At 52.1% G+C, this 27,486-nt stretch overlaps 12 protein-coding genes across 12 annotated transcripts; 6 read left to right on the top strand and 6 right to left on the bottom strand.

The window, feature by feature from the left end:
• Positions 1-152: 152 nt before the first annotated feature.
• On the top strand, positions 153-1,859 carry P174DRAFT_454106 (Zn(II)2Cys6 transcription factor; the record flags this gene model as incomplete). The annotated part of the gene is made up of 5 exons (XM_024829208.1): positions 153-250; positions 309-1,007; positions 1,069-1,165; positions 1,213-1,448; positions 1,502-1,859. The coding sequence occupies 5 exons, from the start codon at positions 153-155 to the stop codon at positions 1,857-1,859; spliced, it is 1,488 nt and encodes a 495-aa protein (XP_024679892.1).
• Positions 1,860-2,184: 325 nt separating this feature from the next.
• On the bottom strand, positions 2,185-3,252 carry P174DRAFT_463408 (aromatic alcohol reductase; the record flags this gene model as incomplete). The annotated part of the gene is made up of 2 exons (XM_024830262.1): positions 2,185-3,129; positions 3,184-3,252. The coding sequence occupies 2 exons, from the start codon at positions 3,250-3,252 to the stop codon at positions 2,185-2,187; spliced, it is 1,014 nt and encodes a 337-aa protein (XP_024679891.1).
• An 839-nt stretch (positions 3,253-4,091) lies between these two features.
• On the top strand, positions 4,092-5,678 carry P174DRAFT_495770 (aminotriazole resistance protein; the record flags this gene model as incomplete). The annotated part of the gene is made up of 4 exons (XM_024830874.1): positions 4,092-5,355; positions 5,415-5,479; positions 5,543-5,623; positions 5,649-5,678. 4 exons carry the CDS (start codon positions 4,092-4,094, stop codon positions 5,676-5,678), a joined length of 1,440 nt encoding a protein of 479 aa, XP_024679890.1.
• An 84-nt stretch (positions 5,679-5,762) lies between these two features.
• On the bottom strand, positions 5,763-7,640 carry P174DRAFT_454105 (C6 zinc finger domain protein). Its single transcript, XM_024829207.1, has one exon. It carries the CDS (start codon positions 7,570-7,572, stop codon positions 5,821-5,823), a length of 1,752 nt encoding a protein of 583 aa, XP_024679889.1. The 5' UTR covers positions 7,573-7,640; the 3' UTR covers positions 5,763-5,820.
• Positions 7,641-8,052: 412 nt separating this feature from the next.
• Positions 8,053-8,908, top strand: P174DRAFT_375868 (putative nucleoside-diphosphate-sugar epimerase; the record flags this gene model as incomplete). The annotated part of the gene is made up of 2 exons (XM_024822653.1): positions 8,053-8,508; positions 8,564-8,908. Coding segments are annotated over 2 exons (801 nt in total), but the record flags the coding sequence as incomplete, so codon positions are not given.
• Positions 8,909-10,616: 1,708 nt separating this feature from the next.
• P174DRAFT_515173 (uncharacterized protein) lies at positions 10,617-11,480 on the top strand (the record flags this gene model as incomplete). The annotated part of the gene is made up of 3 exons (XM_024832142.1): positions 10,617-10,687; positions 10,752-11,344; positions 11,422-11,480. Exons 1-3 carry the CDS (start codon positions 10,680-10,682, stop codon positions 11,478-11,480), a joined length of 660 nt encoding a protein of 219 aa, XP_024679887.1. The 5' UTR covers positions 10,617-10,679.
• Positions 11,481-12,113: 633 nt separating this feature from the next.
• On the top strand, positions 12,114-13,424 carry P174DRAFT_412573 (putative alpha/beta hydrolase; the record flags this gene model as incomplete). Its single annotated transcript, XM_024824313.1, has 6 exons — positions 12,114-12,322; positions 12,381-12,420; positions 12,475-12,599; positions 12,656-12,851; positions 12,912-13,212; positions 13,277-13,424. The coding sequence occupies 6 exons, from the start codon at positions 12,114-12,116 to the stop codon at positions 13,306-13,308; spliced, it is 903 nt and encodes a 300-aa protein (XP_024679886.1). The 3' UTR covers positions 13,309-13,424.
• P174DRAFT_286868 (FAD-dependent oxidoreductase) lies at positions 13,306-14,492 on the bottom strand. The gene is made up of 2 exons (XM_024821571.1): positions 14,229-14,492; positions 13,306-14,166 (listed from the first exon to the last, which is right to left on the bottom strand). The coding sequence occupies exons 1-2, from the start codon at positions 14,321-14,323 to the stop codon at positions 13,353-13,355; spliced, it is 909 nt and encodes a 302-aa protein (XP_024679885.1). The 5' UTR covers positions 14,324-14,492; the 3' UTR covers positions 13,306-13,352.
• An 859-nt stretch (positions 14,493-15,351) lies between these two features.
• P174DRAFT_444972 (putative C6 transcription factor) lies at positions 15,352-17,600 on the top strand. The gene is made up of 3 exons (XM_024828222.1): positions 15,352-15,779; positions 15,835-17,097; positions 17,133-17,600. The coding sequence occupies exons 1-3, from the start codon at positions 15,399-15,401 to the stop codon at positions 17,484-17,486; spliced, it is 1,998 nt and encodes a 665-aa protein (XP_024679884.1). The 5' UTR covers positions 15,352-15,398; the 3' UTR covers positions 17,487-17,600.
• A 128-nt stretch (positions 17,601-17,728) lies between these two features.
• Positions 17,729-19,837, bottom strand: P174DRAFT_395270 (uncharacterized protein; the record flags this gene model as incomplete). Its single annotated transcript, XM_024823676.1, has 1 exon — positions 17,729-19,837. The coding sequence occupies one exon, from the start codon at positions 19,835-19,837 to the stop codon at positions 17,729-17,731; it is 2,109 nt and encodes a 702-aa protein (XP_024679883.1).
• A 1,805-nt stretch (positions 19,838-21,642) lies between these two features.
• On the bottom strand, positions 21,643-22,607 carry P174DRAFT_454101 (PQ-loop repeat-containing protein; the record flags this gene model as incomplete). The annotated part of the gene is made up of 4 exons (XM_024829206.1): positions 22,574-22,607; positions 22,254-22,508; positions 22,043-22,197; positions 21,643-21,983 (listed from the first exon to the last, which is right to left on the bottom strand). The coding sequence occupies exons 1-4, from the start codon at positions 22,594-22,596 to the stop codon at positions 21,643-21,645; spliced, it is 774 nt and encodes a 257-aa protein (XP_024679882.1). The 5' UTR covers positions 22,597-22,607.
• A 352-nt stretch (positions 22,608-22,959) lies between these two features.
• P174DRAFT_395267 (putative alpha-1,3-glucanase) lies at positions 22,960-27,387 on the bottom strand (the record flags this gene model as incomplete). Its single annotated transcript, XM_024823675.1, has 6 exons — positions 26,995-27,387; positions 25,934-26,929; positions 25,714-25,882; positions 24,618-25,656; positions 23,764-24,559; positions 22,960-23,676 (listed from the first exon to the last, which is right to left on the bottom strand). The coding sequence occupies exons 1-6, from the start codon at positions 27,079-27,081 to the stop codon at positions 22,960-22,962; spliced, it is 3,804 nt and encodes a 1,267-aa protein (XP_024679881.1). The 5' UTR covers positions 27,082-27,387.
• Between the last annotated feature and the right edge of the window lie 99 nt (positions 27,388-27,486).

Raw genomic sequence — 27,486 nt, 5'->3', positions numbered from 1 at the left:
TTGCGGGCCGCATTCTCCCCCTAACTGCGGCCGCCTTAGTAGCGGCAGATACCCCACCCTCACTCTCCGGTTTTTGGAACGGCGTCCGAGGCAGACAAAGTCCGTCTATGTCCTATACCATCAGTCAACACTCACTCTCAGTCTGCCACGTCATGCAGAGCCACGAACTGGCTCCGCAAGCTTGTCAGTCGTGCAGATCACGCAAGAGAAGGTGCGACAAGGCACTTCCCAAGTGCTCCTCCTGCGCTAAGTACGGTACACAACCCTACGCGTAGATGCAGCAGAGCTGACTCTCAATGCCGCCACAGACGAGGCCGGACATGTGAATACTGGCGGCCAGAAGCTAGCACGCACTCAACTACCGCTTCGGACCCGAAGAGGGGATGGTACCCCTCTCCGCTGGACGAGGACCAGCAACAGGATGTCCGCACTATAGACTTTCCAACCCTCCTCTTCCTCGACCCGGGCTTATTGCATCACGGCCAGGTGGACACAGCGCAAAGCATGGTGTTTGTTCCACCTCAGATCCTGCATCTGCTCGGTGGCCTGGATGAGATCCGGTTGACTGCAGGCCGGTTCTTTGAACACATCCACCAGTGGATACCATTCATCTCCAAAAAGAGATTCTACGATATGTATCTGCAGCCTGCATTCCACACTCGCCCCGATGCAGTCCTGTTACTCTTGGCTCTCAAGTTAAGCACCACATTTCCCTCGGCCGGGGCGCGGGGACCCCGCACTCCCTTGTATGACACTGTTCGGCGTTTCTACGTGGAGGTCGAAGGCGTCTTCTCCATTCTCGTGTTGCAGGCTGGGGTCCTGGTGGCGTTGTATGAACTGGGCCATGCCATCTACCCGGCGGCGTACCTGTCGATTGGGGCATGTGCGCGGTACGCTCACGCGTTGGGCATCAATGCTTCTCGCGCAGTGCCCACCCGGAGAGTGCTTACCTTTGTCGAGGTGGAGGAACGGCGGAGGGTCTGGTGGGCGATCGTGATACTCGATCGGTACGTCGCCCGTCTGCATGCTACTGTATGTACTGTAGACTAATGGCTGAATCCTTCATAGCTTCGTCAGCATCGGCTGTCCGGGTCGACCCTTCGCCACAGCCGATCCACGTCTGGACGATCTTCTACCAGCGGATGATGCAGCATGGGACCAGGGGGTAGGTCCGTATCCATATGTTCCGCCAGTCTCTAATGCCTAGAGTAGACAGTCCGACCAGAGGACCTCTCGACCCTGTCTTCTCCAAGGACGGGCCATATGAGTAAGTTCGCTCTGCTCTGTCAGGCTGCCCGACTCCTGGGGCAGGTCCTGCACCACCTCGAAAGCGACGTCTCCATCCACGACGAGGTCTGGATGCAGCTCGATCGCACCTTGCAGTCGATGCTGGCTGCGGCATTGAACATTGACCGTCCGGACTATGATCAGATTACCTTTGTGTACAGGTTCGTAAAGCCTCTCCTACCAGTTGACCAAACTGATTAGTCTCGATCACCAGTGCGCTTGTCGCCCTGTATAGCCCGTGGCTTGTCCCGGACCGAGCCGCTGATCCTCACAGCGACCGGTTTCGACGGGCACGAGTCGTGCTGGACCAAATCACCGACCGTATCAGCGCTAATTTGGTGGAGCGTCAGTGTTTTCTTGGCCGCGACCCAGAAGACATGTCCCCATGGGGGCTGTACTTTGCCTACCGCATCTGCGGCGCGCATATGCAGGGTCAACGGGAGACGCCACATGCGGCAGCGGTAATGCAGAGTCTGCGGGAGGCGTTTCGCACAATCAAGGTGCGGTGGAATGTGGCGAGCGTGTATCTGCAGCTATTGGAGGCTCGGGAAGCGATTCATCTGGGGATATGATGGTCGTGCTTGCATAGTGATACAGCCTGGGTAATTGATATGGCATCTACCTTTGCTGCTTTCAATGTCTACACAGACAACCTAACTATCTCACCAACTTACAAAGCTTGGGTACTTTCTTGGTCAACACCCATTTAGAGCCATCGCACCAACCAGATAATTCTGGAGTCCCTCCTCTAAATGATTGATTCGGTCTGATTGGATGCAGGAGTGTCATCCTGCCCGCAGTGGTAATTTTTCATTCACTTTCTTTGTTACTTCTTGTGTCAAACATGGTTATACAACCGCACTTGTTATTGAATGTAAGCTCTGTAGATGCTGTTGTCTATGACGCCATACGCTCAGGACGACGCTGTAGTTCCTTGACCATATCGATCCCAACCTGGGTAGATTCATCCAGGCTCTCCTCCGGCAAACCAAGCAGCTCATTCTGTGCCTTGGCCGAGAACTCACTCGGCTCATCCGGGTAAAACGCCCTGGCGTACAGCAGCTTACTAAAACCAGCCATGTTACCACCCTTAACCAGCGCCAGGCCATCTTCGTATCGCTTCTTAGTGTTTTCCTGAGTGATGGTCCAGTCAGAGTCAGTGGTACCAGTGACGCGCTTAACGCTCTCAAACATGTCGTTTTGACTGACGACAAAGCTCTGAATGTACACGCCCTTGTTGAGAAACATCGACATGGTAAGGCTCTTATCGTTTTCATCCTGAGGTAGCTCGTTCAGGCTCAGTACCTTGGCCACAGCGCGCCCAACCTGAGATAACGTTGAAGTAGAGATCTTGGTGTTGCCATCGTCGTAAATTGTCAGGGAACGCTTGACAAAGTCGAACCCGAAGCGCGACTCGCCACCCGCCAAGCTGTAATCGTACCAAAACCCACAGCACACCGTTATCCACTGCATGCCGAGCCGCTCAATCTCGTCCCTGTTGGCCTTGGCCACGGGCCCCAGCAACGTGTCCTCGCCGAGTTTGATGTGGTCAATGTCGCCAGCGTACCCGTTGGGCATGATGTAGGGAACACCAGCCTTGGCGGCTGCCTGGACGAGCTTGCTATGGGTGTCCCGGGGCGCAGTAGGGGCCATGGTTATGATGAGAAATTGGTGGCCCTTGAGCGCGTCGACAATGGTGGCCTCGTAATTATAGTCGACTCGGGCGACTAGGACGCCCTCAGGGAGTCTGTTGCTGCTATCCTTGCGGGTGAGGGCCGTAACTGCATGTTTTCCGGTTTTAAGGAGAGCGGCAACGATGTGGGATCCAACAGTGCCTCCAGCCTAAGGGAGTTTGTTAGTTGTTGTGTATGTGGTGCTGTTGATGGATATACCTACGCCGACAATGGCGACTCTCTCAACAGCATTTTTGAAGCCGGCGGGCTGGTCCTTGGCGTACTCGGGCATTCTGGCTCTTTTTTCCAATAGGACGTTGAATTGATAAGTAACGTATTAATTGTTGTGGTCGTGGCCAAGAGTGGTGGTCGGGGCGTTATAGCTATTGTTGCCGTTTGAGCTTGCGGGTGTCTGGCTGTTGGTCTCTAGAGCAGAAGCCTGCCAATTTATATATTTTCAGACCCAGTCTCGACATCTCTACAGAGCCACGCTTCTATGCCATTCTCTCCATCTCAGCCTAGTGATACCTGATCGGATTGGGAAATTCCAAACACCTGCGTATTCTCCAGCTCGTATATCGGGATTCATTTGGCCAACCCTCCAGACGGAGATACAGTGGGCTACTGATGATCATCCCGCAGCTCTCGGCCGCAGCAGCCGCACACAGGGGTCCATTGACTAACACTAGCACAGTGCTATTCTAACTTAGTTACCTAATAGTGGTCAGTCTAACTCCGCAATAGCCGCACCGCACCGCACCGCACACACCAATATTAAAGCGCCGTTAAGACAGGATAGCCGATATGATTCAACTCCGACTAACAGGCCTCCGCATATATCTCCGCAGTGTCAAGATGATCAGGTTGGAAATACTATGCAGAGAAAGAAGACCTTATGACACCCGCAGAAGCTCAGCCTCGTACCTCAGGGAGCAAGAACAAATTTAGATATACTCTGTGGCAGCTCGGCGACACATAGATCCAAGACACCAAAGTCGGCAACGCCATCATCATACCGGCTGATCAAAGTCCACACTGCCAGTCGTTTTACTAGGCTGGGCTAACTCGTTCCTTAAGCTTCAGTCCGCCTTATTAACCACATAGATATCTTTCCAAGGAAAAAAAGACAACATGGGGCAGACATCCCCCGAAGCTTCGAATGAGGACTATGAAAATGGCGTATCCAACCAGGCCCACGACGGCAACACCAACACCGAAGGCCATCAGCTCCAACCGTTTAACTCCAACGTCAAACGCCCCCAGTCCCTCGCCAGTGAAATCCTCTTCGTCGCAGTCATCTGCTCCTCCCAGCTCCTCACTCAAGCCGGTCTTGCCCTCAGCATCGTGCCCCAACACATCATTGGTCGCTCATTCGGCATCGACGACCAGCCTGCCCAGCTGAGCTGGTTCTCCGCGGGATACTCTCTCACCGTCGGCACCTTCATCCTTATCGCAGGGCGCCTGGGCGACGTCTTCGGCCACAAGCCCTTCTTCGTTGGCGGCTACGCCTGGTTCGGCTTGTGGTCCGCCCTCGCCGGCGTCGCCGTCTATAGCAGCTCCAGCTTCTTCATCTTCTGCCGCACCATGCAGGGCATCGGCCCGGCTTTCTTACTGCCCAACGCCATCGCTATCCTCAGTCGCTGCTACGACCCGGGGCGTCGCCAGAACATGATCTTCAGTCTGTTCGGTGCCACCGCCCCCGGTGGCTTCGTACTCGGCGCCGTTTTCTCCAGCCTGCTTTCCCAGATGACTTGGTGGCCCTGGTCCTATTGGGTCTTGTGCTTTGCGTGCCTTCTGCTGACCGTTTTGGGCGTCTTTGTCATTCCCGCAACCCCGGCGCCCAGCAAAACAGAGCCTGACGATCCCAGTATCTGGCAGCGTGTCGATATCTTCGGCTCCATCACCGGGGTGGTCGCCCTGGTCCTCTTCAACTTCGCCTGGAACCAAGGCGCCGTTGTCGGCTGGCCGACACGTTACACCTACAGCATCATGATTGTCGGCATCGTCATGTTCGTGGTCTTCGTCGTCGTCGAGAAGAGGGTGAGCCACCCGTTGATCCCCTTCGGCGTCCTGCAGATAGAATCCCTCTTCACTCTAGCCTGTATCAGCGCCGGCTGGTCCAGCTTCGGAATCTTCGTCTTCTACACCTTGAATCTCCTCGAGGTCCTGAGGGACCAGACCCCTCTGCTCACGTCCGCGCAGTTCACTCCGGTCGCCATAAGTGGGCTATTTGCTGCGGTTACCACCGGTCTGATCTTGAGTCACTTCCGCACTTCGACTGTAATGCTCATCTCCATGACCTTCTTCCTCATCGGCGGAATCATCTTTGCGACTGTACCAGTGCACCAGACCTATTGGGCGCAGACTTTCGTGGGGATCATCGTCCTCCCGTGGGGTATGGACATGTCCTTCCCGGCCGGCACCATAATCCTGTGTCGGGCTATGCCGCGGGAGCATCAGGGCCTTGCTGCGTCGCTGGTCAACACATTTGTCAACTACTCGATCTCCATTGGGCTCGGGTTTGCCGGCACGGTCGAGGGACAGGTCAATGATGGGGGGAAGCATGTTCTACAAGGATATAGGGGCGCATTTTATCTGGGTGTCGGTCTCTCGGGCCTGGGTGTAGCTGTGGCTCTGGTTTTCTGTTTTGTGGAGCGGCATCAGTCCAGGACGCCAGAAGCGGCGCAGGGAAAGAGCGAAATACAGGAGTATGTTTAGATATCTTCCATGGCAAGTTTACATAAATACAATACTAAATTGCAGTAGACCATCCTTGAGTGCCACGCCATGTTTTGATGAGTTGAATACCGCTGAGTGGATGAAATCATTGTACAACGTCCTCCCCTCACGACACCGCGGGCTATAACTGAATGTCAGGACCGATCATGGATAGATATGGCTCGATAAAGAACTGGTCCCAGTCCACCTCCCAGTCCATATCTGGCACAGCAGTGTTGGTTTCGGATGCTGGCTGCGCCGGAAAGAATTGATAGTTCGCCTCGACAGCTTCCAGCTGGGCAAGTTCCTTTCGCTTCTTTGCCTTATTAAGACTGAGTAGATGCCGTGCCATCGACAACGCCTCACGCGTCAGTGCTGTATCGGCAGCCTTGACAAGGTTCTCCAAGCCCTTGAAGGCCACGCCAACGTGGGCAGAGGCGTCCGGCGTGTCGATGGCCAACAGGATGCAGGCATACTGGAAGACGCTGCCGATGACGTTCCAAAACAAACGACCCTGGGTAGCTTGCTGCTCGGCTGCCTCCGCTGCGGCGTTGCCGCTATCAATGACGACCTTGATGACCTCGTCCGGTATGCGGACCTTGAGCTGGTAGAGGCGACGATAGAAGCAGAACGCGATGTCCGCCTTGGTCACCACCAGGAACGGATGTGTGGTTTGGAACCCACCCAATACTTTGAGACGTTCATATAGCTCCTCACTGGGAGTTGGGGGCTGTGATTCGAGCTGTAACGGAGAGTTGGGCGATGGGATGATCTGGATTAATTGAACAAATTGGTCGGCAACGGACCCTGATACCGGGATGATAGACTGGCTCGACACGGCCCGAAAGTGTACAGGCGAACGATCGTACTCATAGGACAGCATGTTATGCCCAGCCCACGAGATCCAAAAAATCCGCCTCAGTCGGTCCGCATCATGTCCAAGGACCGCAGCGCCGGCGGTGGACGCCATTTTCTTAATGCTCTCTTCCTCGTGCAGCCCTATCGCTTCACAGAGGTGCATTTGGGTGCACGAGGCGATCCAGGCATTGCTGGGGCGGGTGGTGGCCCGTAGGTAAAACACTCGCATGCCCCACGCGACGATATGGTCGATACCATGCAATCGCATCGCGGCCGGATCATCGAGAATGGCTTTGGCGTACTGCACCAGGTCGGACTCCCTCGGGTGTCGGTTGCGGGATAGAAACGACCCCAGAGCGGCCACACCAGCGGCCACTGCGGCAAAGGCGACCGCATTGGTGCCGGAACTATGATAATAATCCCGACATCGCTGGGCATAGATTCTCGCGTCCATCATGTCGCCGATAGGGCCCAATATTGAGAAGTACACTCCTGAGAAGAAGCCGAGGTCTTTCTCCGAGATGAGATTCCCCAGAAAGCAGTGAGTGTTGGATGCCTCCTCGGGGCGAATACCAAAGTTGTAGGCAAAGGAACGCATTTTGGGAGGACTGTCGGAGCCAAGAGCCACACTTAGGATGTGTGGGAATGCCATGGCCGCCGATGGCCCAGAGTGTCGGAACTTTTGCTCGTCAAAGATGCCCGGGGAGGCGCCGGCAATGACTGTAGGACTCTGCGTTGACGAGCCGTCGGCTTCGCGGGAGCCTCGCTCCATGTGAGACCGGCTGCCTGGACTGTGCCCTGTGCGGGCCCGGTTCGTCAGACGATTTTCACCGTTGAGGCTGACGCGCTTGGCTGAGAGTGGATTAAGTACGGCACCACCCGTAGTATCAATGGTATCGTCGTCGGTGTACCTGCAGTTGTATCCATAAGTGGTGCACATGGCACAGGGATACATTGTGTCACATTTCCGCTTGCGCTGATGGCATGGGATGCATGCCTTTCTGGCGCGCTTGCGCTTGGCGATTATAGTCGACATGAGTGGCAAAAGGCTATAAGCTTCAGAGCCTACTGCTGAGGATATTTAACTGTAGTAGGGATGATCTTCCGGCCCACTATTTCGGGATGGAGTTGATCTTGTTGCTAAGCCCAAATAGTTGATAATGAGTAAGCTCGTAACTCCAATGAGAAGAGCGCGTGTTCCGACAGGATTAGCCGCCGCTTCTACGGAATACGGAGTAATCATTGGCGTGGATGAGCGGATCGAGGCGTAACTAGTTATGTATCCATTTGGACGTCAGCACTAAAGCTGCATGGATCTTCCCCACTTACCGCCAAATGTCCAATGATGTCTAGCAGGAAACAAAAGGGGGGGAGCTGTCAAGCATTTCGAGACATTCTCTATAAGCCATCGCCCACACCATTTGAGAACTGCCTACCCCATGCGAGGAGCACATATTGCTCGGCGCTGTAAGCTGTGCCGTCTCTTGATGTCCATGAAACTTATAGAAACTGCATCATCAAGGTCATCATTGCTGGCGCGACTGGGTTCGTGGGACAAGAGGTCCTTTCACAGTGCCTAGCCCATCCCTCTATCACTTCTATTGTTGCCCTGTTCCGGCATGAACTGCTCACTACGCATCCCAAACTCCACGTCCATCGCATGAAAGACGAAGATTTTCTCTCCTATTCAGACCCCCAGCTCTCTGCCTCCCTCCGAGGCGCAGACGCTTGTATTTGGACGCTAGGCGTTACTCCTTCGCGCGCTTCTGATGAACGGGCCTTCCGGCGGGTCACACTGGAGTATACCAGCCAGGCCGCCAAGGCCTTCAACAATGCCTTTACTGCTTCAAATGAGGCAGGGCAAGAAGCTTCTGCCGCTCCAAAATTTCGTTTCGTGTATGTCAGCGGCGGAATGGCTGAGCGCGACCAGTCGAAAACTCTGTGGTTCAATGCGGGCTATCGTCGTGTGAGGGTTTGAACGCCTTCCCACTTCCTTATATGCTGCACGTAGCGATTGACGACCCCAGGGTCAAGCTGAGAATATTCTGCTGGAACACGCAGCTGCTCACTCCACCACATTTGAGTCATACATCATGCGTCCGGGCATGGTGCTGAGTCGACAGGGGGCATTTGCTGATCGCATCCGTGGCCTGGCACCCTCAGTGCGGATCGACGTGTTGGCGTGGGCAGCGGTCGATGTCGCCGTCCAGGGACATCTGCAGAAGATCCAGGAGAACGCCCAAATTACTGAGTGGATGTCGCCGTCCAGGGACATCTGCAGAAGATCTGGGAGAACGCCCAAATTACTGAGTGGAAGGGTATTGGTGGTCAACATGGTTAATTATATTACTGCCGCACCGATCACTGCCTGAGACTGGAGAGATACCTATTTCATATGCTTTTGAGCTAGTGACTATACTGAATGCTTCGCAAAGTTACCTCAAACCCCGTCAGGAGGCATCTAGTTGTAACGATAGAGCCTCTACGATGACTCATAAAAGCCTACGATAAGCTACTAGCGCATTTTGGCTGGACAGAAATAATCAATGCAATTCGAATCCTCCACCGGGATTTGTATCAATGGCTAAAGCGTTTTTACCAAGGAACCTCTCTCATCTGGTCCTCTTCGACTGGAGTTGTCAGCCGTGTCGGCTCCAAGGCCACCAATGTCACCGTCGGCGATCGAGTCTGTGCCATCACAGTAGAAGGATGCTTCTCGACACATGCTCTTCTAGTGGACTCATTGGTACGAAGGATCCCCATAGACTGCTCTTTGAAGAGGCTGCCACTATGGTTGCTTGTTACACCACCGTCTTCCAGGCCTTGATGGGCGTTGGTCGCCTCGAAAAGGGACAGGTATATATAGGCTTTCGCGCTCCACGGTTGATCTCTAGCTAATACATCGCCTATAAAGCGTCTTGATCCACTCTGCCGCTGGTGGTATCGGCCACTGTGCCGTCAAACTCTGCCAACTCGTCGGAGCAGAGGTGAGTATTTCCAGTGGCGCACGACGTATTATTGATCTAACATGACGCCGCACGCCAGATATTTGTCGCCGTTGGAAGCCAAGAAAAGGCACGGTATTTGATGCAACATTTTAATATCCCTAGAAACCGCATCTTCCACTGGTGTGATGACACATTCCTGGCCGGGGTCATGCGCCAGACTGAAGGCCCGGGAGTGGATATTGTTCTGAATTCGCTCTCGGGCGAACTGCTCCCCGCTTCCCGGAAGTGTGTTGCAGAGTTTGGCAAGCTGTCCGAGCTTGGTAAAGGAGATCTTGTTGGCTTCGGTCAGCTCAATATGGAACCCTTCCTGGCCAACAGGTCCCTGATCAGGCATTCTTCGCCGAGTTGAATACAATGGGATGCAAGGTGACTGGTGTTGCTGGCCGGGCCGAAGTACCAGAGGACATTGAGCGGGCTATCAGCAGTGCCAGAAAACCTATCAAGGGTGTCATTCATCTTGCGATGGTGCTTCGGGTATGTCTCATCCTGTCGACGGATTGCAAAGGCTTAGGACTAATTTCGCCTCAAAGGACTTGGCATAGAAGCCTTTTACACTGGCGTACAGATTTCATTGATGTCATTGGTGATATCTATATGGTGGTCGTGACACCTTGCTGCCTAAGCGCAAGGCTGTGAGGGGTAGCCATGGGAATTGACTAGATTCAGCACCTCGCATTAATAGGTAGTTGTGGCAGCCGCGGGTGTGAGGGAAGCAAACAATGACTTTCCAATCAGAGAAGTCCTACGGGTTTTCGGATCAGGCTGCAGCATGTATTCTATTAGCTCTACATTATTGGAGCCTTCAAGGGTGACCTGTAGTAAGGCCCACCACTATTTGCAGATGTACAATCACCAATGGGCCTGAATCTACATCATGACACCTTCCAGCATTGTGCGGGCACAAATTACAGTGTGAGCCAAGATATCACGTTGTTAGGCTTGTGGTAATGGGGAGGCTGAAATAGAGAAGGCAAGCAACAGCAGGATAGCCCTGGACTCCTGGAATGTTGAACATAAATAGGAGCTGTTGTTCCTTGCTTCGGGTGAAATATCAAGCAACTCACGGTTTCCTCTTCAAAACGCCTTCTGCGCCCTACTAGATTTGCTGATTGTAATCCCCGCTGCAAAGATCACTATGGAGGCGTAAGCATTCCACCCCTTCTGCTGCTCCTCCATCTCCACGACTCAGGACTTACATCCCAGGTAGACAAATGTACGATCCAGATGCATACAATTCCCTCCCCACACTCTCCATCGGAGCCCAGAACTTCCAGGACAAGGGCGCAAGGAACGTCCTCCTCAGTGACATCCGAGACCTCTTCCTCCGTCGAGGGGTTCACGAACGCTACGGAATTGCTCTCTTGCACCGGCACTTCCCCATCACAGCCACCCAGCGCCTGGTCGACTACCGAAACGTCTCAGCGCCCTGGGACGTAGGCGGAAATGCCGATCCCATCGTACCGAAGTACCAGGGCGCAATAGTGCCGCGCTCCTACCGTCTCTTCCGAGACAGCTTCATGCCATATGAGTTCGACTTTGCCGAGGATGAGGAATCCTCACACCCGGTCCTTCAGGGTACTAGGGACGCAGAATTTCTGATGGAACTCTCCGCCTTGCTGGAGCAGCATGGGTTGGAGGATGTTCTCGGGCTTAGAACCCTGGACGGTCGCGATCCCGAGCTCTCTGTAGAGGTCACTGAGGGCAGGGCAAACATTATGCTGCCGCGCAAGGCATTCGGGCCTGAAAGTCTCATTGAAGCGTTGTGGGTGTTTGGTCCCGAACTCGTTGATGCTTGCCACTGTAAGTCATACTGTGTGGTTGGCAGGTGGTCGCATACGGGTGATTCGGGCCATGGCTGCAGTTAAATTGGAGTACAGGGGTGTCTTCCCCATTCCGGAAAGGTGAAATGAGAGGCATCTGGGCTCAGCAAAGTTAGTACATACTGCGGCTTTACTGCCTATTTGAGAATGATGAATGCGACGCTTCGCGGCTTTGGGAAAAGCAATGGAATATTGCTATTGCGGCACTACATGTGAGCCTTGTTTATCACACCGGCTTCTTATGGGCGATTAAAATGGCGCCCTAATCAGCAGAGTAGAAGGCTGGAGGCGGGCTGTACATTCATTTACCCTGACCTTGGTGAGTTGAGACCCTGGCCTGACATGTAAGTATTATGTGTGAAAACTCTGTTATACACATGATCCTAGAGTGCTGGAACAGGGCACGTCAACAGAAAGGGGGTTGAGTAAGATTACTGTTGTGTTATATTCATGTTTAGGTGAGGTTCAGGTAAACAGTGTGAAGAGGATGAAGAAGAAGATATAGGAGCAAAGGGCGCTAAACCCAATAAATTAAAAGGAATGGGGAACTCCAACATATAATAGTCAGGGATTCACTAACTACTAACTGACTAGCGTGTTGTTTAGAGCAGCTAATTAGTTAGTAGTTAAATATGGCTAGGATGAGTCATATCAGCTTTTCTCCGCCAGGGATGAATGTGATCCCAAAATCACCACCCAGGGACCCAATGTACTAAGCCTGAGTGTTAAATACCTGCTTGTTGAGTACCATGCCTGCTGCCCTAAAGAAATTGGGTCAAAGCCTCGCGCGCATAAAACCACTTTCTTCGCCAGCTGCAACTTCAAGGGTCGCTCTGGCTTATGAGCTACATAGCCTCACACCTGCAGACTGCCAGAATTTGAGTGCCAACAAGCATGTCCCCATAATATTCCTGCATGGATTCCTTGGGTCGAAGCGAGAAAACCGAAGGATGAGCAAGTAAGCTACTGTGTGATCTTGTCACACTGCTGGGTTCCGGGCTCACTCTTTAATCGAGGTTATTGGCTAGAGATCTATCAAGACCGGTCTTCGCTGTAGTAAGCATTGCATCCAAATCAAGACTTGGAGACTTTCAAGCTGACAGAATGAAGGATCTTCGCAATCATGGGGAGTCGGGCCATCATTTGAAACATGATTACATGGAAATGGCGCTGGACGTTGCATCTTTCATGCAGAGCCATGGGATGGAGAGAGCAACACTTATCGGTCATTCTATGTGGAACTCCCTTTGCGGGCATCCTGGATCTCTCGTTATTGCTAACCTACTGCCAGGGGTGCCAAAACTGCTTTGACACTCGCTCTTCAACTACCAGAGCTTGTCTCCGATGTTGTAGCCATTGACAACTGCCCAATCCATTTACCCCTGGTGGATGACTTTCCAAGGTACCTGGAAGGAATGGCAAAAGTCGGGGATGCCAAGGTGAAAACCCACCACGATGCTGAGATGATCCTGCGAGAATATGAAGATGTACGTGGCACTATTCTATTTCCACCCTCGTAAGATGGATGCTGACATTGATTGAGCCAGTCTTTACCCATACGGATATTTTTGCTGAGTAATTTTATCAAAGATAGCGACTCGCCGTATCTGAAATGCCGCGTTCCATTGGATATACTCAACACGGCATTGACTCCCTTGGGCGATTTCCCGCACAAGAACGAGGCGGTACAATTTCACAATCCTACCCTTTTTATTCGGGCACTTCGAAGTCATTACATCCCGGAGGCTGCGATTCCACTCCTACCTTCCTTCTTTCCTCAGTCACGGATCGTCAATATAGACTGCGGACACTGGGTGGTTCAGGAGCGGCCGGAGGAGCTGAGATCAGGTGATTTGCCTATTGCCTATTTCTTTACCCTAAAGTATGTCTGCTAACAGACTTCTTGTTATAGCAGTGGTAGATTTCCTGAAGACTAAGGCTTAGAGGTCTTTGACAGCTTGATGTCTGGAGAAACCTTTCTAAGGGCGCTAGCCTAAGGCACCATGGTGTTGAGGGTTGTATATTAAGAGTAGAATATGGATAATACCATTAAAGGGGCCAAATGTGAAACATAATATAATGCACATCCACCTCCATGCGGTGCTCTTCCTATGCACCATAGCACCACTGATGGCCTGGAGAAGTAGCCCTGCCGCATTCTCAGCAAATAGCATCTCCTCGCTCTCCGTGCTACGACGGATCGGGTCCCGGCCACGCTCGAACATATCCTCTTCAAATGAGGCCAAGGCTGTTTCCAACCTGACTGCCGGGACATTGCTGAGACTTGAAACACTCCCACAGTGCTGGAGAATGCGTTCAGCCAGCATAACTGCATCGTACATGCTACAATTGACCCCTTCGCCCACAAACGGGGTCGACGCGTACGCCGCATCTCCAAGCAAAGTCACTCCAGGAGCGACCTCGCGCTTCCAGCCAATGTCACCTACCTCCATGCGGCACAAAGGCCAAGCACGGAAGGTGGCCCTCGGCGTTCGCAATAATGGCCTTGGGCTGTGGCGCCCAGGATTCGTAAAATCGTCCAATGACAGCAGCATCTGACGTACGGCTTCGGTCTTGTCGACGGCGCTGCCGCTGCAGTGGTGGTAAAAGCTTCCGGCACTGTCAGACCAAAATACACGCGATATGTGCCGTCGGAGATCTGCTGCACGGCTATTTGCTTCTGCTGGCCCACCGCAATCATGGTTCCTCTGTTTCCCTGGCTGTGCTGTAGCTCGGGTCGTTGTGTGATATTTTGCCTTCGATGTACATTTCTTCAGAGTAGACCGGTTTCGCTGGCGTAAGCTGCGAGATATTCAGTGATTCGGCTTGGCATACAGACATCCGCGTTTGACGCATCAGCTTACCAGAGGGCGAATCTTGGTCCAAGCATCATCAGCACCAACGATAAGCCTGCACCCAGTCGCTGAGCTGCCGTTGGTGAAGTGAATTGTGTAGCCATTTTCCTTGCTTCCAGAAGGGATGCTCTCCTTTCTCCCAACAGAGCTCACTGCATGGTTCCATCGGTCTTACTTGCATCCACTGGGTCAAGTAGAAGTCGACGCAGCTGCAGGCGATCGATCTCGGGTGCGTCGCGCCCCTCGCCAAAGCGTGTAACCGTGTAACTGTCTCTCCAGACTGTTTGACAATGTGCACCTGCGAGGCGTCCCAGCGTGCTTAGACCGCGTTGAATGCGTCAAATAGACGCGCTTTCTTCAGTGCCGCTTGCCCGATGGTCCATGGAGGTCGAGAGAGCCACTAATTTCGGCGTGCTGTTTTTCAGATCATCTGTTGAGCTGGCTAAATTAACAGGATATGTCTTGGAAATTCTGGCTGTGGGCAAGACATCGATAACCAAGAGTGACATACGGTCGAAACTAAACGCCTAGTTTCTGCAAACAAACCAGGCGAGCTTTCGAACTGAATCTGCGATGTCCAGAATACGTGAAAGCTGACTTCTGCTGACTGCCCTGGCCAGGTATTGTCAGAAGCCATGAGGGTCGAGAGTGATTCGGCCAATGCTTGCCAACTCCGAGAAATGAATCTGGGAATCAAGAACACCAAGTTCCAATACCTGCACATTCTCACTCTCCTGTTGAAGGAAGATAGACAATCCTCCAATACTCTTCGGCCGTACGCCCGCGAAGCCATTTCTCTTCTACCATCTCTGGTGTCGAACTGGGGCTCAGTATACAACGGACTAGTCTTGTCTGAAATCACTTCCTCCTTTTACTGGCGTTCGCTGACCAAGGATCCTAATTCGGTTGAGACAGGCTGCTTCTATTTACCCGTTTACCCCTTTCTTCGTGATATGAATTCTACATTATATATGACATTTTTACTGTAGTAAATCCATCTGAGCGGGTACTCCGTGGATAACGATGCTCAAGTGGCACTTCGGAGTCGCATAAGTTATCCGACGCCGAACCGCCGAACCACACTGACTCTCCGTCGCTCCCTCCCTTGTCTTCCCTTATGATCATAACACTAGGTAGCGACACATTGGTTGCTTTTTGGCTTCTATCTACTCACCAGCCATGAGTGAACCATTCACCCTAAGACACCATTCCCAGCGCCGCAGCTGCCTGCTCTGTCGCTCACGGAAGGTCAAATGTGACCGACAGCAACCGTGTGGGGGTTGCATTCGGGCTGCCTCCACCTGCATTTATCCCAGTGGGACGGGGCGCGCCCCTAAGCAGCCGCAGCAATCCACCAACAACCCGGCGGTGCTGGATAGACTTGACCGGCTGGAGAGCATCATAAGACAGCTGGAAAGCCAACAAACCCAGCATCAGCCGCTGGACCTATCCACAGTCTCTCTGCCACCCCAAGGGAACCAGCGGAATGGTCGTCTCGCTATTGATAGCACCTCCAGCGTCTATGTGAGCAACGTGCTCTGGGCTAGTCTGGGCGATGAGGTCATCTCTTTACCCCCACGTTTACATTTCGATAAGAGCTGACCAAGGACTATAGATTGAAGAACTGCGGGATTTACTACACGGACCACCGTCGACTAACGATGACGACGACGAAGGGGTTTGGCAGGAAGAAACAGATGAACAGGAGCAACCGGTCGGCACAATCGGGTTGAATGCCGCCATTATGGGCTTCAGGTCGCTCGCTCACTCACTGCGAGACTACCATCCGTCCATCTCTCAATCGGTCGCTCTGTTTGAGATTTTCCAGACCAATGTTGCTCCCGTGGTGAAGATCTTCCACATGCCGACACTCACGAAGCTCTTCTGGGACGCGGTCGCCTCGCTTGACACCCTCGACTGCAACACGGAGGCCCTCTTGCTTGCCATATACTATGCTGCGATCATCAGTACTACTGACCAGACCCAGTGCCCCCTTGTCTTACCTCGACCCCAGGCGCTTCGTACCTTTCGCTTTGCCATCGAACAGGCCCTCGCCCGCGCTGATCTGCTGAATACCCAGAACATGATCTTGCTGCAGGCGGCAGCCTTGTTCCTCTGTGCCCTGCGCAATGAAGATGACTCCCGAACTGTCTGGTCGCTGACAGCCTTAATTGTGCATATTGCGCAGGCTATGGGTCTCCATCGTGACGGCACGGCCTTTGGCTTACGGCCCCTCGAGACCGAACTGCGACGGCGACTGTGGTGGTTCATCGTCGGCCTCGACCAGCGCTCGTCTGAATATCACGGTTACGAACCTATTGTATCCGAATCGTCCTTTGATACCCGGCTGCCGTTGAATATTAACGATTCCGATCTGACCGCGGATCTGGTTCAGCCGCCGACCGAGCGAGACGGCGCCACCGAGATGACGCTGAGCCTGATTGGGTTCGAATCCATCCCCATTGTGCGCAAGGTCAGCTTTATTCCACCGCACCGCCGTCAGGCACGGACAACCAGCACTGCATCAGTTACCGAGTTGTCGCTGCCAGAACGGGAGGCACTGGCCGAGCAGCTCCAGAGCCGCCTGGAGACACGGTATCTGGCGTACTGCGATCCCGCCGAACCCTTCCTCTTTGTCTCAGCTACCGTGGCGCGGTTGATTATCGCCCGCGTATGGCTGATGGTCCACTATCCTCGCAAGCGGGTGGATAGTTGTAAGGAAGTATCAGCGGCCCCGCTGCAGGCCAGTCTACAGGACAAGATCTTTCACCTCGCCATCGAGATCTCGGAGCTCTCCTGCTCCGTGTTGTGCAATCCCAATATCGCTCACTGGGCCTGGAGATCAGATACCTACTCCCAGTGGCACGCAGTTGCCCTTGTCCTGTCCGAGATCTGTACTCGGCCCCTTGCCAGGATTGCGACCGGGCGTGGGCAGCAGTGGAGATCCTCTATGACCGCTGGCGCATGAAGGAGCACGCGCGCAAGGGTACGTTATGGAAGCCGATCGGGCGGTTGATGGCCAAGGCGCGTTATGTCCGTGAGATGCAGTCGGTAGACAAAGGCTGCTCTCTCGCGGGTTCGTCATCGGTGGTGGAAGTGAGCCCTGAGCTCCCCCAAGTTGCCCATCAGAACAATGTCACGACAACGCTAGATCCCCTGGACGATATTTTCTCTCTGCCACCCTTTATGGACATGAGTCCTAGTTTAGATGATCTCTTTCTTGTGGACGATGACTTTGTCCAGGTTAGTATGCGGACTGGCTTCTAGTATACTTTAGACTTGACGTAGGGTTTCCCTATTTCCATTAGGTTTTCTCATGTGGTTGTGTGAATGTAGAGTCTACGTATTCGGTTCTCAAGAAATATACTCGTTAGTACTGTGGTACTTTCCTCCATAACATGAACATGAAGGCTAGCAACGTATCGACATAGAGAATCCACCAACATAATATTCATGGACTCTAGCCAGAATTATAGCTAACGTGACTGTCCTTTTAATGATGAGTCTCATCAAAGACCAGGAGTAAACCCTTCTGTCTTTGCATTCCAACCAAGGGGAAAATGCGGACCCTCGTTGCCGTCCCATCCACCTGCCATCATCGCAACCGCAAGAAGCAAGGAAGATGAGGCAGGGAAGTACGGAGTAGGCACCCGCGAACCGCCAATGGGATTACCGACATCATCAAATTGAAAGACAGGATCGAGAAGATAACTCACGGCCTGCTGCGAGTCTCCCAGACGGGTAGCCGTCAGAGCCAGCATGGGAAAATCCCACCCGTATGAGTTGGTCAAGTTCCAAACCTGGTTGATCTTCATCATCGTCGCGTTGACGATTCCGACGTCCACTCCAGGCGTGGGAGGGAGAAGGCCGTAGACGGCAATCTGGCTGGGATGGTCGGAAATATAATCGTAGGTGGTCCACATATTGGGAAGATCTGCACAAATGGCGTACGCTCCGTCGGTCACGGGCAAAGGAGCCAGGTTATCATGAACATGTATCCATTCGGACGGAACAGGTTGACCTTGTCGACGCTTCCACTCCGAGGCAATTCGCAAACCAAAGCGCCAGTACGCCAATTCGAAAGTGGGATTGTATGTCGAATTCGGGTTCGTGTTCTCCGATGACGGGTACATTGGCGGACCCAGATCGTACACCTGCGTCGAGCTATTCCACCACGCGTACGAGGCCATGAACTCGGCGAGTTCTGTCAAGACGGTGTCCCATTTCCTGAGAGTCTGCGCCGTGGGAAAGGCGCGATACTCCAGCTCGGCGAAATACATCGCGTGCGGCTGTTGCCAGATCAAGAGCGCGTTGATCTCGCCCGGGGCCGATCGACCGGATGGATCGCTCATTTTGCCCAGTCGAGCGCCTGAGTATCCTTGTTGTTTGGCGCGCTCGATGGACGAGGGAAGAAAGCGATCGTACACTCTGAGACTGCGGTTGAGGAGCTCCCACTTACCCCATCGGGCCCAGTGGCCCAGATGCCAAAAGACCATCTCCAGATGGAACTTTCCGTACCATCCGTTGTTTTGCAGTCCTGCTTCTTGGGGAGGGTCCCTCCCCGCGCAATTGACCGCGAGGAGATACTGCGAGAGAATAATGCGTCGCTGCAGTTCTTTGATGTCCGAGCTTCCGCTGGCCGTGAGGTCGACGAACGATCCTGATTCCCAATACTTGGCCCACCAGGTCGCTGATTCTGCTTTTACCCTGTTGAATGTGCCGACCTGAGCGTTATTCTCCGGGGTATAGGTGGAAGTGAAGGAAAACGTGGTCTTTCCAGATGGTTGGAGGACATATCGATGGGCTCTGTTGATGGGACCGTTGATGTTCCCTTGGGGTAGCCACGAAATGCTGTTGTAGTATGTTGTTCCTCCCAGAGAATGTTGAATTACGGCTTTCTGGTGGTCATGGACGGACAGCTTCGTTGTATGGTTCGATGCAGCATTCCAATCACCGACAAACGGCGCTTGAAATGACGCGGCCCCGGTAGTCAGGGGATAGTCGAAGAAGACATTCAGCGATCCATTTTGCAGCAATTGCGAGTCTACGCGCACCGCAACCTCGTCTGAGCTCGGGCTTCCAACGGTCTGCACAACTACCTTCACCCCTCCGAGAATGAATTCAGATGTCAAAAGTCCAGTATAGAGATCCAAGGTCTGCGACATGTTGGACAAGTCCGCCAGCGAGATATTCTTGCCATTGTACAGAAGACCAATCCTTCCTAGGTTGACACGATGCGGATTCGCCCTCAGCCACGTCGAGATGGCTGCTTCGGCCGGGTCTGGCATATCGTAGTTTACCAGTCTACCATGAGTCCACCAGCCCTGTCCTGTAAAGTCGGAGGTAGCATCCTGGCCCGGCTCGGTAGGTAGAGAGTCATTGGCCCAACACCAGGAGGACAGAATGTTGTACGGCAAAATGGTCTGTAGCCCGGTAACATCAGCTCCAAAGGCAAAGTTGCCATTTCCCACCTGGATGGGAGTCGTGGAGGACAAGTTGGTCCGGACGGGATTGAAGCGACGGACGACCTCCCGCCGGTTTATCCTCGAGCCATTTCCACCCACCGCAAGGGCCAGAAATATGAGTATTATAGTCTTCGACAGGCTGGAGAACGCCATGATGATTCGCTGGTCTTGGCGCCTAGACGATGAATGGTCTACATAGAAGCGGACAGTCTATTGCTTCTACGACTTGTGAACCCCAGATGCGATGTTAGAAGTAGACATTATTAATCCGGGCTGAAGTCGCAAAGGATCTGCACCATCACCACTTTTGATGATGTCTCGGTCGAATGTGGACCGACCAGTAACGATCGGGCCCTGCAGATCTGCTTGTTCTGTTGTTCCATTGGTGCAAAAACCAGATCCTTTCAGACGCAGACTAGGGAGACGCAAGTTCCTTCCACACACAATGTCATCCAGTTGGGAGCCATGACGTCGCCGAAACTGTCTTTGATCTAAATCCCCGTACCCCTCGTTGACATTTCCGCTTAGACAAAGTACGTACTAGCTTGTGGTCACGTGACACCATACTAATTAATGTAGTAAGCTTATGTCATGTAACCCTGGCCACCATTTACATACTCCTTTTTATGTTCGGCTGCTGCAGCCCTAGTTAGAACCTCTTAGCAATTTCTTACTGTCAAAATCTAGGTTATAGATTTCAAGGCGTCCTAGCCTGTGACATGAATAACTATTATGCATCCTCTTTAGTTAGTTCAATGTATCAGCAAACAGATTTGTAAATTTCCTATTATCTAGCTTCATAGTCTGCGCCACCGCCGCAGTTGTACAGGGCAGTATTTTCGGGTAGGAGGGCGCATCTTGCCTGTCATGGAGTGAGAAGGCGCTTTAACTCATAGCAGCCTCCAAAGGAGATCATGACAATGTCGGATGAACTCTCCTAAAATCATTAGTTGGTTGCGCTCCCTCTCTTGCCTCAATCTTTCCTCTGCCTCAAGAAAGGTGCCCTTATAGTCTGGGGAGCTGCCTCCACTCATTGTTGCCACGAGAAAGGGATAGCAAACCCATGGCGACGTTGTTGGTCTGTATGTTGTCGAATGTTTCACCGGAGCGGCATCTCGGCGAAAGTATTTATCCTCCCAAATCTGCGTTCGCTGGTGCCCCCTCTCCCAAAACTGGGAATCCGGGACCAGAACCTCCCAAGGCTGAGACAGCGTGTTGTATTCATTCCATACACTCCTATGTTATGCTCGTCTGTTTCCTCGTTCAGCGCATAGTAGACAGATAGTACAATATCACACGTCACCACTGATATCGGTACGGTAAGCAGAAGCAAATCCAAGCTACAAAATACAACCATTACTGATTAATAGGATACTTAGATCCACTGACATTTCCATTTCATCCACTGAGTTATAGCACCTTCTCCATATTCAAATTTCGAGCTGGGCCGTCCTTGAGACCGTCTTGAGACCATCCTTGAAAGCATTCCGGTTTCGAAACTAAGTTCCCATACCAAGAGAGCGATGGCAATAGACCCGTTTAAAAGATCCATAGACCCGTTTAAAAGATATGTTGGTCCTTGAAGTCAGAAATATCGTGATAGAACAAAAAAGTCCAGTCACCATTAATTCTTCACTGGCGCATACATGCTCTGGAAGTTGAGTGAATGAGTCACAGCGACAGCTGTGTCACGTACCAACGCCTCTGAATTGATGCCATCCTTAGAAAGATGGTTCACTGCTTTAGTGCTCTCAAAGCATGAAACATGGCCATGCTAAGTGTCAGTGGCTTGTCTTCGCGTCATTGCCCTAGTCAGTCAATGGTTTGCATGACCTCCATCATTATCCACAGTATGACGCCTGGTTTCCCTTATGTGCTTTCTTCCCAGGTGCAGCAGTCAAGGTTGGGGAAGTTTCCAAGTTGGCACAGCCCGAGCCTGCAGAATCCATTGGCCTACTTCACTCCCCCAGCAATGGCCGGCTCTCCGGATGAGAAGCCGCAAGACGCTTTCCACGCCTCAAAGCCAACCACAGCAAAACGCCCTGCCCAAGAGCAAAGATGGCATCGTCAACAGCCACAAACCCAATGATCTGCCACCAAGCAGGAATCACTAAATAAATAGGCACATGTCCCTGCGGCTGTTCCAGGTACGCCTTCCATGGAAAAGCAAGTCTCAGGACCCAGGAAGCAGCTGAGAGCATGAAGACTACTGCTTGCAGTTTAAGCCCGGGCAGACTGAGGTTAAATGTGGATGCTCGAGCCTGTTTATACAAGCCCAGAACCAAAAGCATGACGATAACTGGGACCAGAACGAAGAGGTGGTAGCCCTCAAATAACACAACTGGGTCACGATCGTACTCGGGGCAGTTTGGCTTTTCTGGGGGCAGAAGATGTCTATTGTGGCGTCTATGACCAGTGGGACGAGGGAGATGATGAGGAAGAAGATGTAGATAGCTATAAGCAGTGCCTTTTGGAGGCGGCTGGTGGGTTTGAAGTAGAGAGATAGAAAGAATCTACACATCCTGTTAGTTTCAAAAACATTGATTGTTGGGGGCTGTAGACAGCTCACAAGACATTGAAAAATGCCCAGACGCCCGTTAACTGGACAAAATTGACCCAATCCAGGATGTTTATAGGGTGATGGGTCCAGAACCCTGACCACTCGCGCATATTCACTATATAAAAGAAGCCGAAAAAGACATGTTCTGTGGCGCAAATCAGATTTAATAGGATGTAGGATGATGAGATTCCTTTGGCATCTCTCCGCCGCCAGACATGTTGGATCTGGGGAGTAAATGACGCAAAGGTTAGAAGAAGCACAATCCTGCCCTAGATGTAAGCAATACTATAAAGAGCTAATTTCTTTTTTGATTGGGGAGGATAACGGACAAGCTGAGAATGGTAAGTAGCATCTTGAACAGTCACAGTTGGGAAGAACAGAATACTGAGCACATTGGGGGGTGGCAAACTCGCATCTTATAGGAAAATGATCTGTGGACACTTGCCTCTAGCGTCAAGTTAGCGGGCCAATCTAGCGGTCGCCTAGCTCCATTGAGCAACAATGCGGTAATAACTGCTTTTGCAACTCCGTGCAGCCTTGCTCGCTTCACTCTGATGTGCAGCTCGTAGGATTTCCAATAGCTCTCTCATAGTCCGGTTATCAGGTTTGTTTTGCCTGCTATAGGGCTCCAGGGTCTGAATTCTTGCAGAATACATTTCTACACAAATATAAGAGAAAATAAAACACTTTTTTTTGCATGGCTCTTCGCAAGATATTACCACCAGTCTTTGTCAACCTCGAATCTTGCGGCCAAAATAGCATCCCGATACAGGGCCATCCCCGCACTCCGGGGATGGAACGCCTTGATCTGTCGTGTAGGTAAGAAGCGACTGACATCCTGGCTTGTAAAGTCACCATCAGCTAACGCTCCATTCGCCATGGAAACATGCTTTGCCAAGTCCCCACCAGGCTCCTGCGCCACTGCTTGTGCAAGACTACACCAGTAAACGTTGACCGGGTCCGGATTTTCACCGAGAGTGGTGTTGCATGTGTTGCCGTCTGGGAGTGGCAACTTCCGAGTTGCTTCCAAGACACTCAGGTCATTGCTGTCATCAGCTGAGGACTGCTGGAACATCCCGGACTCAGTCACGTCCGGCCAGCCGCTTAGGAAGAAGTACGTGTTCCGGTTCGAGGAATCAGGCTCTTTCACTCCCGCTTCGCACCATCGATGTCCCTCAAAGTAGGGATTCACGTCAACGAAGTGGGTAGCATTGCTAATCATCAACTCGTTAGTATCAGTCACTGCAGCCTGAATGGCTTGGTTGACGCCGTCGACCAGATCGTTCATCTCCTTCCTCAAGTCGGTGGTCAAATAAGTGGTGGTTGGGCTTGGACCGAATTGCCAAGACCAGTACTTGAAGGTGACACTGTCACACTCTGTCGTCGTAGGGTTGAAGAACCTCGGGTACCCAGCAACGTAGAGGTGAAAGTCCTAGAAGGCGTCAGCTGCACAAAGCGAAACCGAAAAAGGAGAGGTTGGTGGGGTGAGGCCGTGCGAGTTATATCCGAGAGCACTTACGGGATTTGACGTCGCTTTTTGATGGATCTGAGAGTAAATGGATCCCAGCAGGTATTGCAGGCCCTTTTTACTGGTGTCGGCCATGAGATTTCGGGCAGCACGCTTGTAATAACTGCACCAAAAGGCGTCCCAGCCCAATGGCGAGTTCAAGTATCTCAAGATACAGTGTTTGACAATGTTAGAGAAGCCAACGTCGTTGCCGCCAATAGTCACGGTCCCCAGATTATATGCCGACGACTCCTGCCAGCCCGCGAGTTTGTTATTGAGGCCAGGGATGGTGTCCCCTGAACAAGCCACGTTTTGAAAAGGTACGTCCTCTCCATCAAGAGAATCGTACACCAACTTGCCGTAACTGTTCGATCCAACGCGGCATGGGCTCCCGGAAGTTGTGCCGGTCCCCAACCCCGCGGCGAAGGAGTCCCCCAGATGGACGTAGCCGGTGACGGGAACCAGATCGTCCCCGATGGCATCCCAAAAGATGTAGTCAGCAAAGTTCGGGCATGTCGTGGCGCGCTTTGAGGGGGTCGGTGGCAGAGGCGGCAGGGGAATATTGTGCCCGCATTTCCTGCTGAAGTAGACGCCGGCTGCCACAAATTGATAAGACTCGGCATTTTTTCCCGCTAGGTCCCCTGGGCAGACACCTTCGACTGTTTCCCCGTTCTCATCTTTGTTGGGACACTCGATCCGTGGTGGCGGTTGGCCTTTCTGTTTCTTGGCCCATGGGGCACACGAACGGTCGAACAACCCACGCGGGAGGAGCCAACAAGCATTGAAGCCATATGCGACGTCACGGGTACTTAGACGCAGTTAGCTGTCAGTCCATGAGAACAGGAAGACGGAACGTATTGACTCACTATGGTTTTCCAAGCATCGCGTATTTCGTGTGGGTGGCCTCGTGGACAAGAGCAGCGGACCTGGCTCTCGCGGCATCTCGAAGATCCATGTCGCACTTATCGAGCAGGTCTTTGGTAGGGAATAATCTCGCGTCATGGAAAAATTTGGGGCAAAAGTTTAGGATCTGTCGAGCGTCGTTCATGTGTGCAACGGTCACGGTCTTCGGGTTCTTACACAGTGGGGTGTTGGGATTGCAGGTCAGCTTCATTGGAAACTCGTCGGCGTGGCCACCGAGGATCTGCTCCACTCGCTTGTAGGTCTCAACCGTATCGGAGATGAATTTGGAGTTGGACACCAGCCTTTGCCCGAAGAAGGTCGTGTGGTAATCTCCTAGTTGAATATTGTTTGCGGTCTCCTGCGCCATTTTCATTGCATACACGAGTTCACGGACGATTGCTTTCTTCTCATCATCAGTGCATGTCAATCCTTCACCCTCAATCCAGCGGGTGTGAATTGCAGAGGCAGACACGTCGTCCTTGGACCGACACGCCTGTGGTGGGCAGTATCCACGACTGCAGGTGAAGTCACAGAGTTTGTCAATGGACGAATCGACACCGAGAGCCGCCATGCCACCGACCTGAGTCTGCTCCGGCGGTTGCACAAGAGGCCCTGTCTGGGTGCAGGTGCACAAATGGAGGGGGCAGAAGCCATAGCTACAGCTGTATGAGCATAGTCCGGCGGTGTTTCCCGGTCCAGTACCCGCAACACAGGCTGGAGGTAGGAAGTCTGACACTGTGGGTACCGGCATGGGATGCTCCTTGGTGTCGCACGTCTTTGATGGGCAGTGGCCATAATTGCAGGCAAAGCTGCATAAACCCAGGTAGTTTGCATCCCTACCTTCTGCAGGGTATCCAATGACCCCTGTTGCATTGGGCTTCAAGCGTGGAACTCCCATCTGCTCACAGGTACATGCTCCAACAGGGCAGTAGCCATAAGAGCAAGTGAAGTTGCATAGATCATTGAAATCATATGCTCCTTTACCTCGGATACACTGTTGATCTTTGAGCGCAACCCCTGTAGTTCCTGATGCTGAAGGGAAGGGTGTTACAGTGAAACTGCCTACCCAAGCATTGTAGTTATTATATCCCCTAGTGCACTCAGTCGTTATTTCAAGACCCTCAGCCTGGCCAACAATTGGATCAGTTCTCCAGAGGCTGATCTGGACCTTACCCGGGTTAAAAGGTACACTGCCAAAGAAGATCCCAGGTCCAATCTTTTGTTCTGGCTTTGAATCCCATTTAATAAAACCTTGATCACCCCCGGCATAAACTGATACTGCGTGATTCCCATCAGATAAGACTGCCATGACATATATGCGGTCCTCTAATGCGCTTGCTGGTGTAAATTCAAGCTGTAGCTGGGAGGCTGTGTTCACCGTTGTGCCTGCATCTTGGCAAGATGATACTGGATGTGGACGGTACCAGAAGACCACAGTGTCTGCATCTATACTGGCTGTACCATCCTTATAAAGCTTAATCAGAAATGGCAGAACATCACGCCAACCATCGTGGGGATAACCCTCCACATAATTGTAGAGCGCCTTTCCAATATCAAATGCAGCCATTGATTTCTCACGTAGCGGACCAATATAGTGGGATTCACCATAGTCATTCCATGAAATGATTTGCACAAAATCTGGCATTGGGTCAAGAGCTAAGAGTTCTTGCCATCGATCAAACCAGAGTGTGTCGCCCTTCCATAGCCAGTTCTTATTATACCCTTCAAGGTTTGTATAGAACCATGGTGACACAGCAAACATGTATGGCTTTCCATTTAGATACTGTAGGTAGGAAGCATCAGTATATGTGTCCATGGTTTGATTGCCCCATGGCCATGCAGCCCAACTGAATAGACCATCCGCCACGCCATTAGCTAGGGCCATGGCTGGTTTTGCACCCACTGAGGACCAGTCAGGCATGAAGAAACAGCCTGTCTTCTCCTTAATAATGACCCAATCTTCTGCATTGCCCGGTCCCTCAAATGTGGATACAAACGGCTTTGAGTTATGCTGAAAATATGCATTGTTGGGACCATATTGCTGGATCATCTTGATCACGACCGTCGCATCCCAGGGTCCATTACCGGCATAATCGAAGGAGAAGAAGAGTTTGAAACCAACAGCGTTGGCGGCTTCGAATGCCATCTCCAGGGATGGATTATTGGTCTTGTCCAGGAAGGCCATGTTGAGGGCAAACGCATCGATGTGGGCATCTTTAGCCAGGGTCATGTCTGATTGCCAGTCGGTGAGAGTATAGTTTTCTGAGTTTGTCACCTATTACCACAACCATCAGTGCCCAATTACCTGGTGTATAAATCTAGGGAAGTGGAAGAGCAAACCATAAAATGAGCAAACACGGCCTTTGCATGTGCTTGTTGAATGATTTGAAAGGCCGCCACCATGGCAAGCCATGCTAGCCAATTCATCGTGATGAGATATGGTTAGCGGAATTTGGCGATTTGTTTACATCCATCAAGAGCGAGACAGCTGTAGATGCTGCCTCTTTATGTAAACTTCCATTGCCCCCAGCTTCGAGCGCCGGACCAAATTATTGCGGAACTTTGTCCATAAACAGTCGTATAACCGAAACGTGCGGTGCCAACGTAGAGTGAATATATGCCGGAAATCACCTAAAGAACTATTAGTGCTAGCACCTGTCTAGGGTCCTTGGATAGCCTGCTATAGTTTTCGGGGCTATGGTTCGAAGACCCGCCTATACGGCTGTATAACAACCTCAAATGCGTTTATATTAGTCTCTTCCCCTGCAGCCATTTTTGGCCTCAGCTCATGTACTTCATATTTCAAACACAGGTGGCAAAGCATCTGCCCAC

This window comes from Aspergillus novofumigatus (genome assembly GCF_002847465.1).
Source record: "Aspergillus novofumigatus IBT 16806 chromosome Unknown P174scaffold_7, whole genome shotgun sequence".
NCBI classification, from domain to species: domain Eukaryota; kingdom Fungi; phylum Ascomycota; class Eurotiomycetes; order Eurotiales; family Aspergillaceae; genus Aspergillus; species Aspergillus novofumigatus.
This window is presented reverse-complemented; position numbering and strand designations above follow the sequence as displayed.

What these genes read in the sequence shown, in the direction of transcription:
- P174DRAFT_454105 (XM_024829207.1), bottom strand. Translation starts at nt 7,572, where the DNA reads ATGTCGACTATAATCGCCAAGCGCAAGCGCGCCAGAAAGGCATGCATC.
- P174DRAFT_286868 (XM_024821571.1), bottom strand. Translation starts at nt 14,323, where the DNA reads ATGGCTACACAATTCACTTCACCAACGGCAGCTCAGCGACTGGGTGCA. An exon ending in GGACCAAGATTCGCCCTCTG is followed by an intron (nt 14,167 to 14,228) that starts GTAAGCTGATGC and finishes AATATCTCGCAG; the next exon opens with CTTACGCCAGCGAAACCGGT.
- P174DRAFT_444972 (XM_024828222.1), top strand. Translation starts at nt 15,399, where the DNA reads ATGAGTGAACCATTCACCCTAAGACACCATTCCCAGCGCCGCAGCTGC. An exon ending in GGGCTAGTCTGGGCGATGAG is followed by an intron (nt 15,780 to 15,834) that starts GTCATCTCTTTA and finishes CAAGGACTATAG; the next exon opens with ATTGAAGAACTGCGGGATTT. An exon ending in AGTGGCACGCAGTTGCCCTT is followed by an intron (nt 17,098 to 17,132) that starts GTCCTGTCCGAG and finishes GCCCCTTGCCAG; the next exon opens with GATTGCGACCGGGCGTGGGC.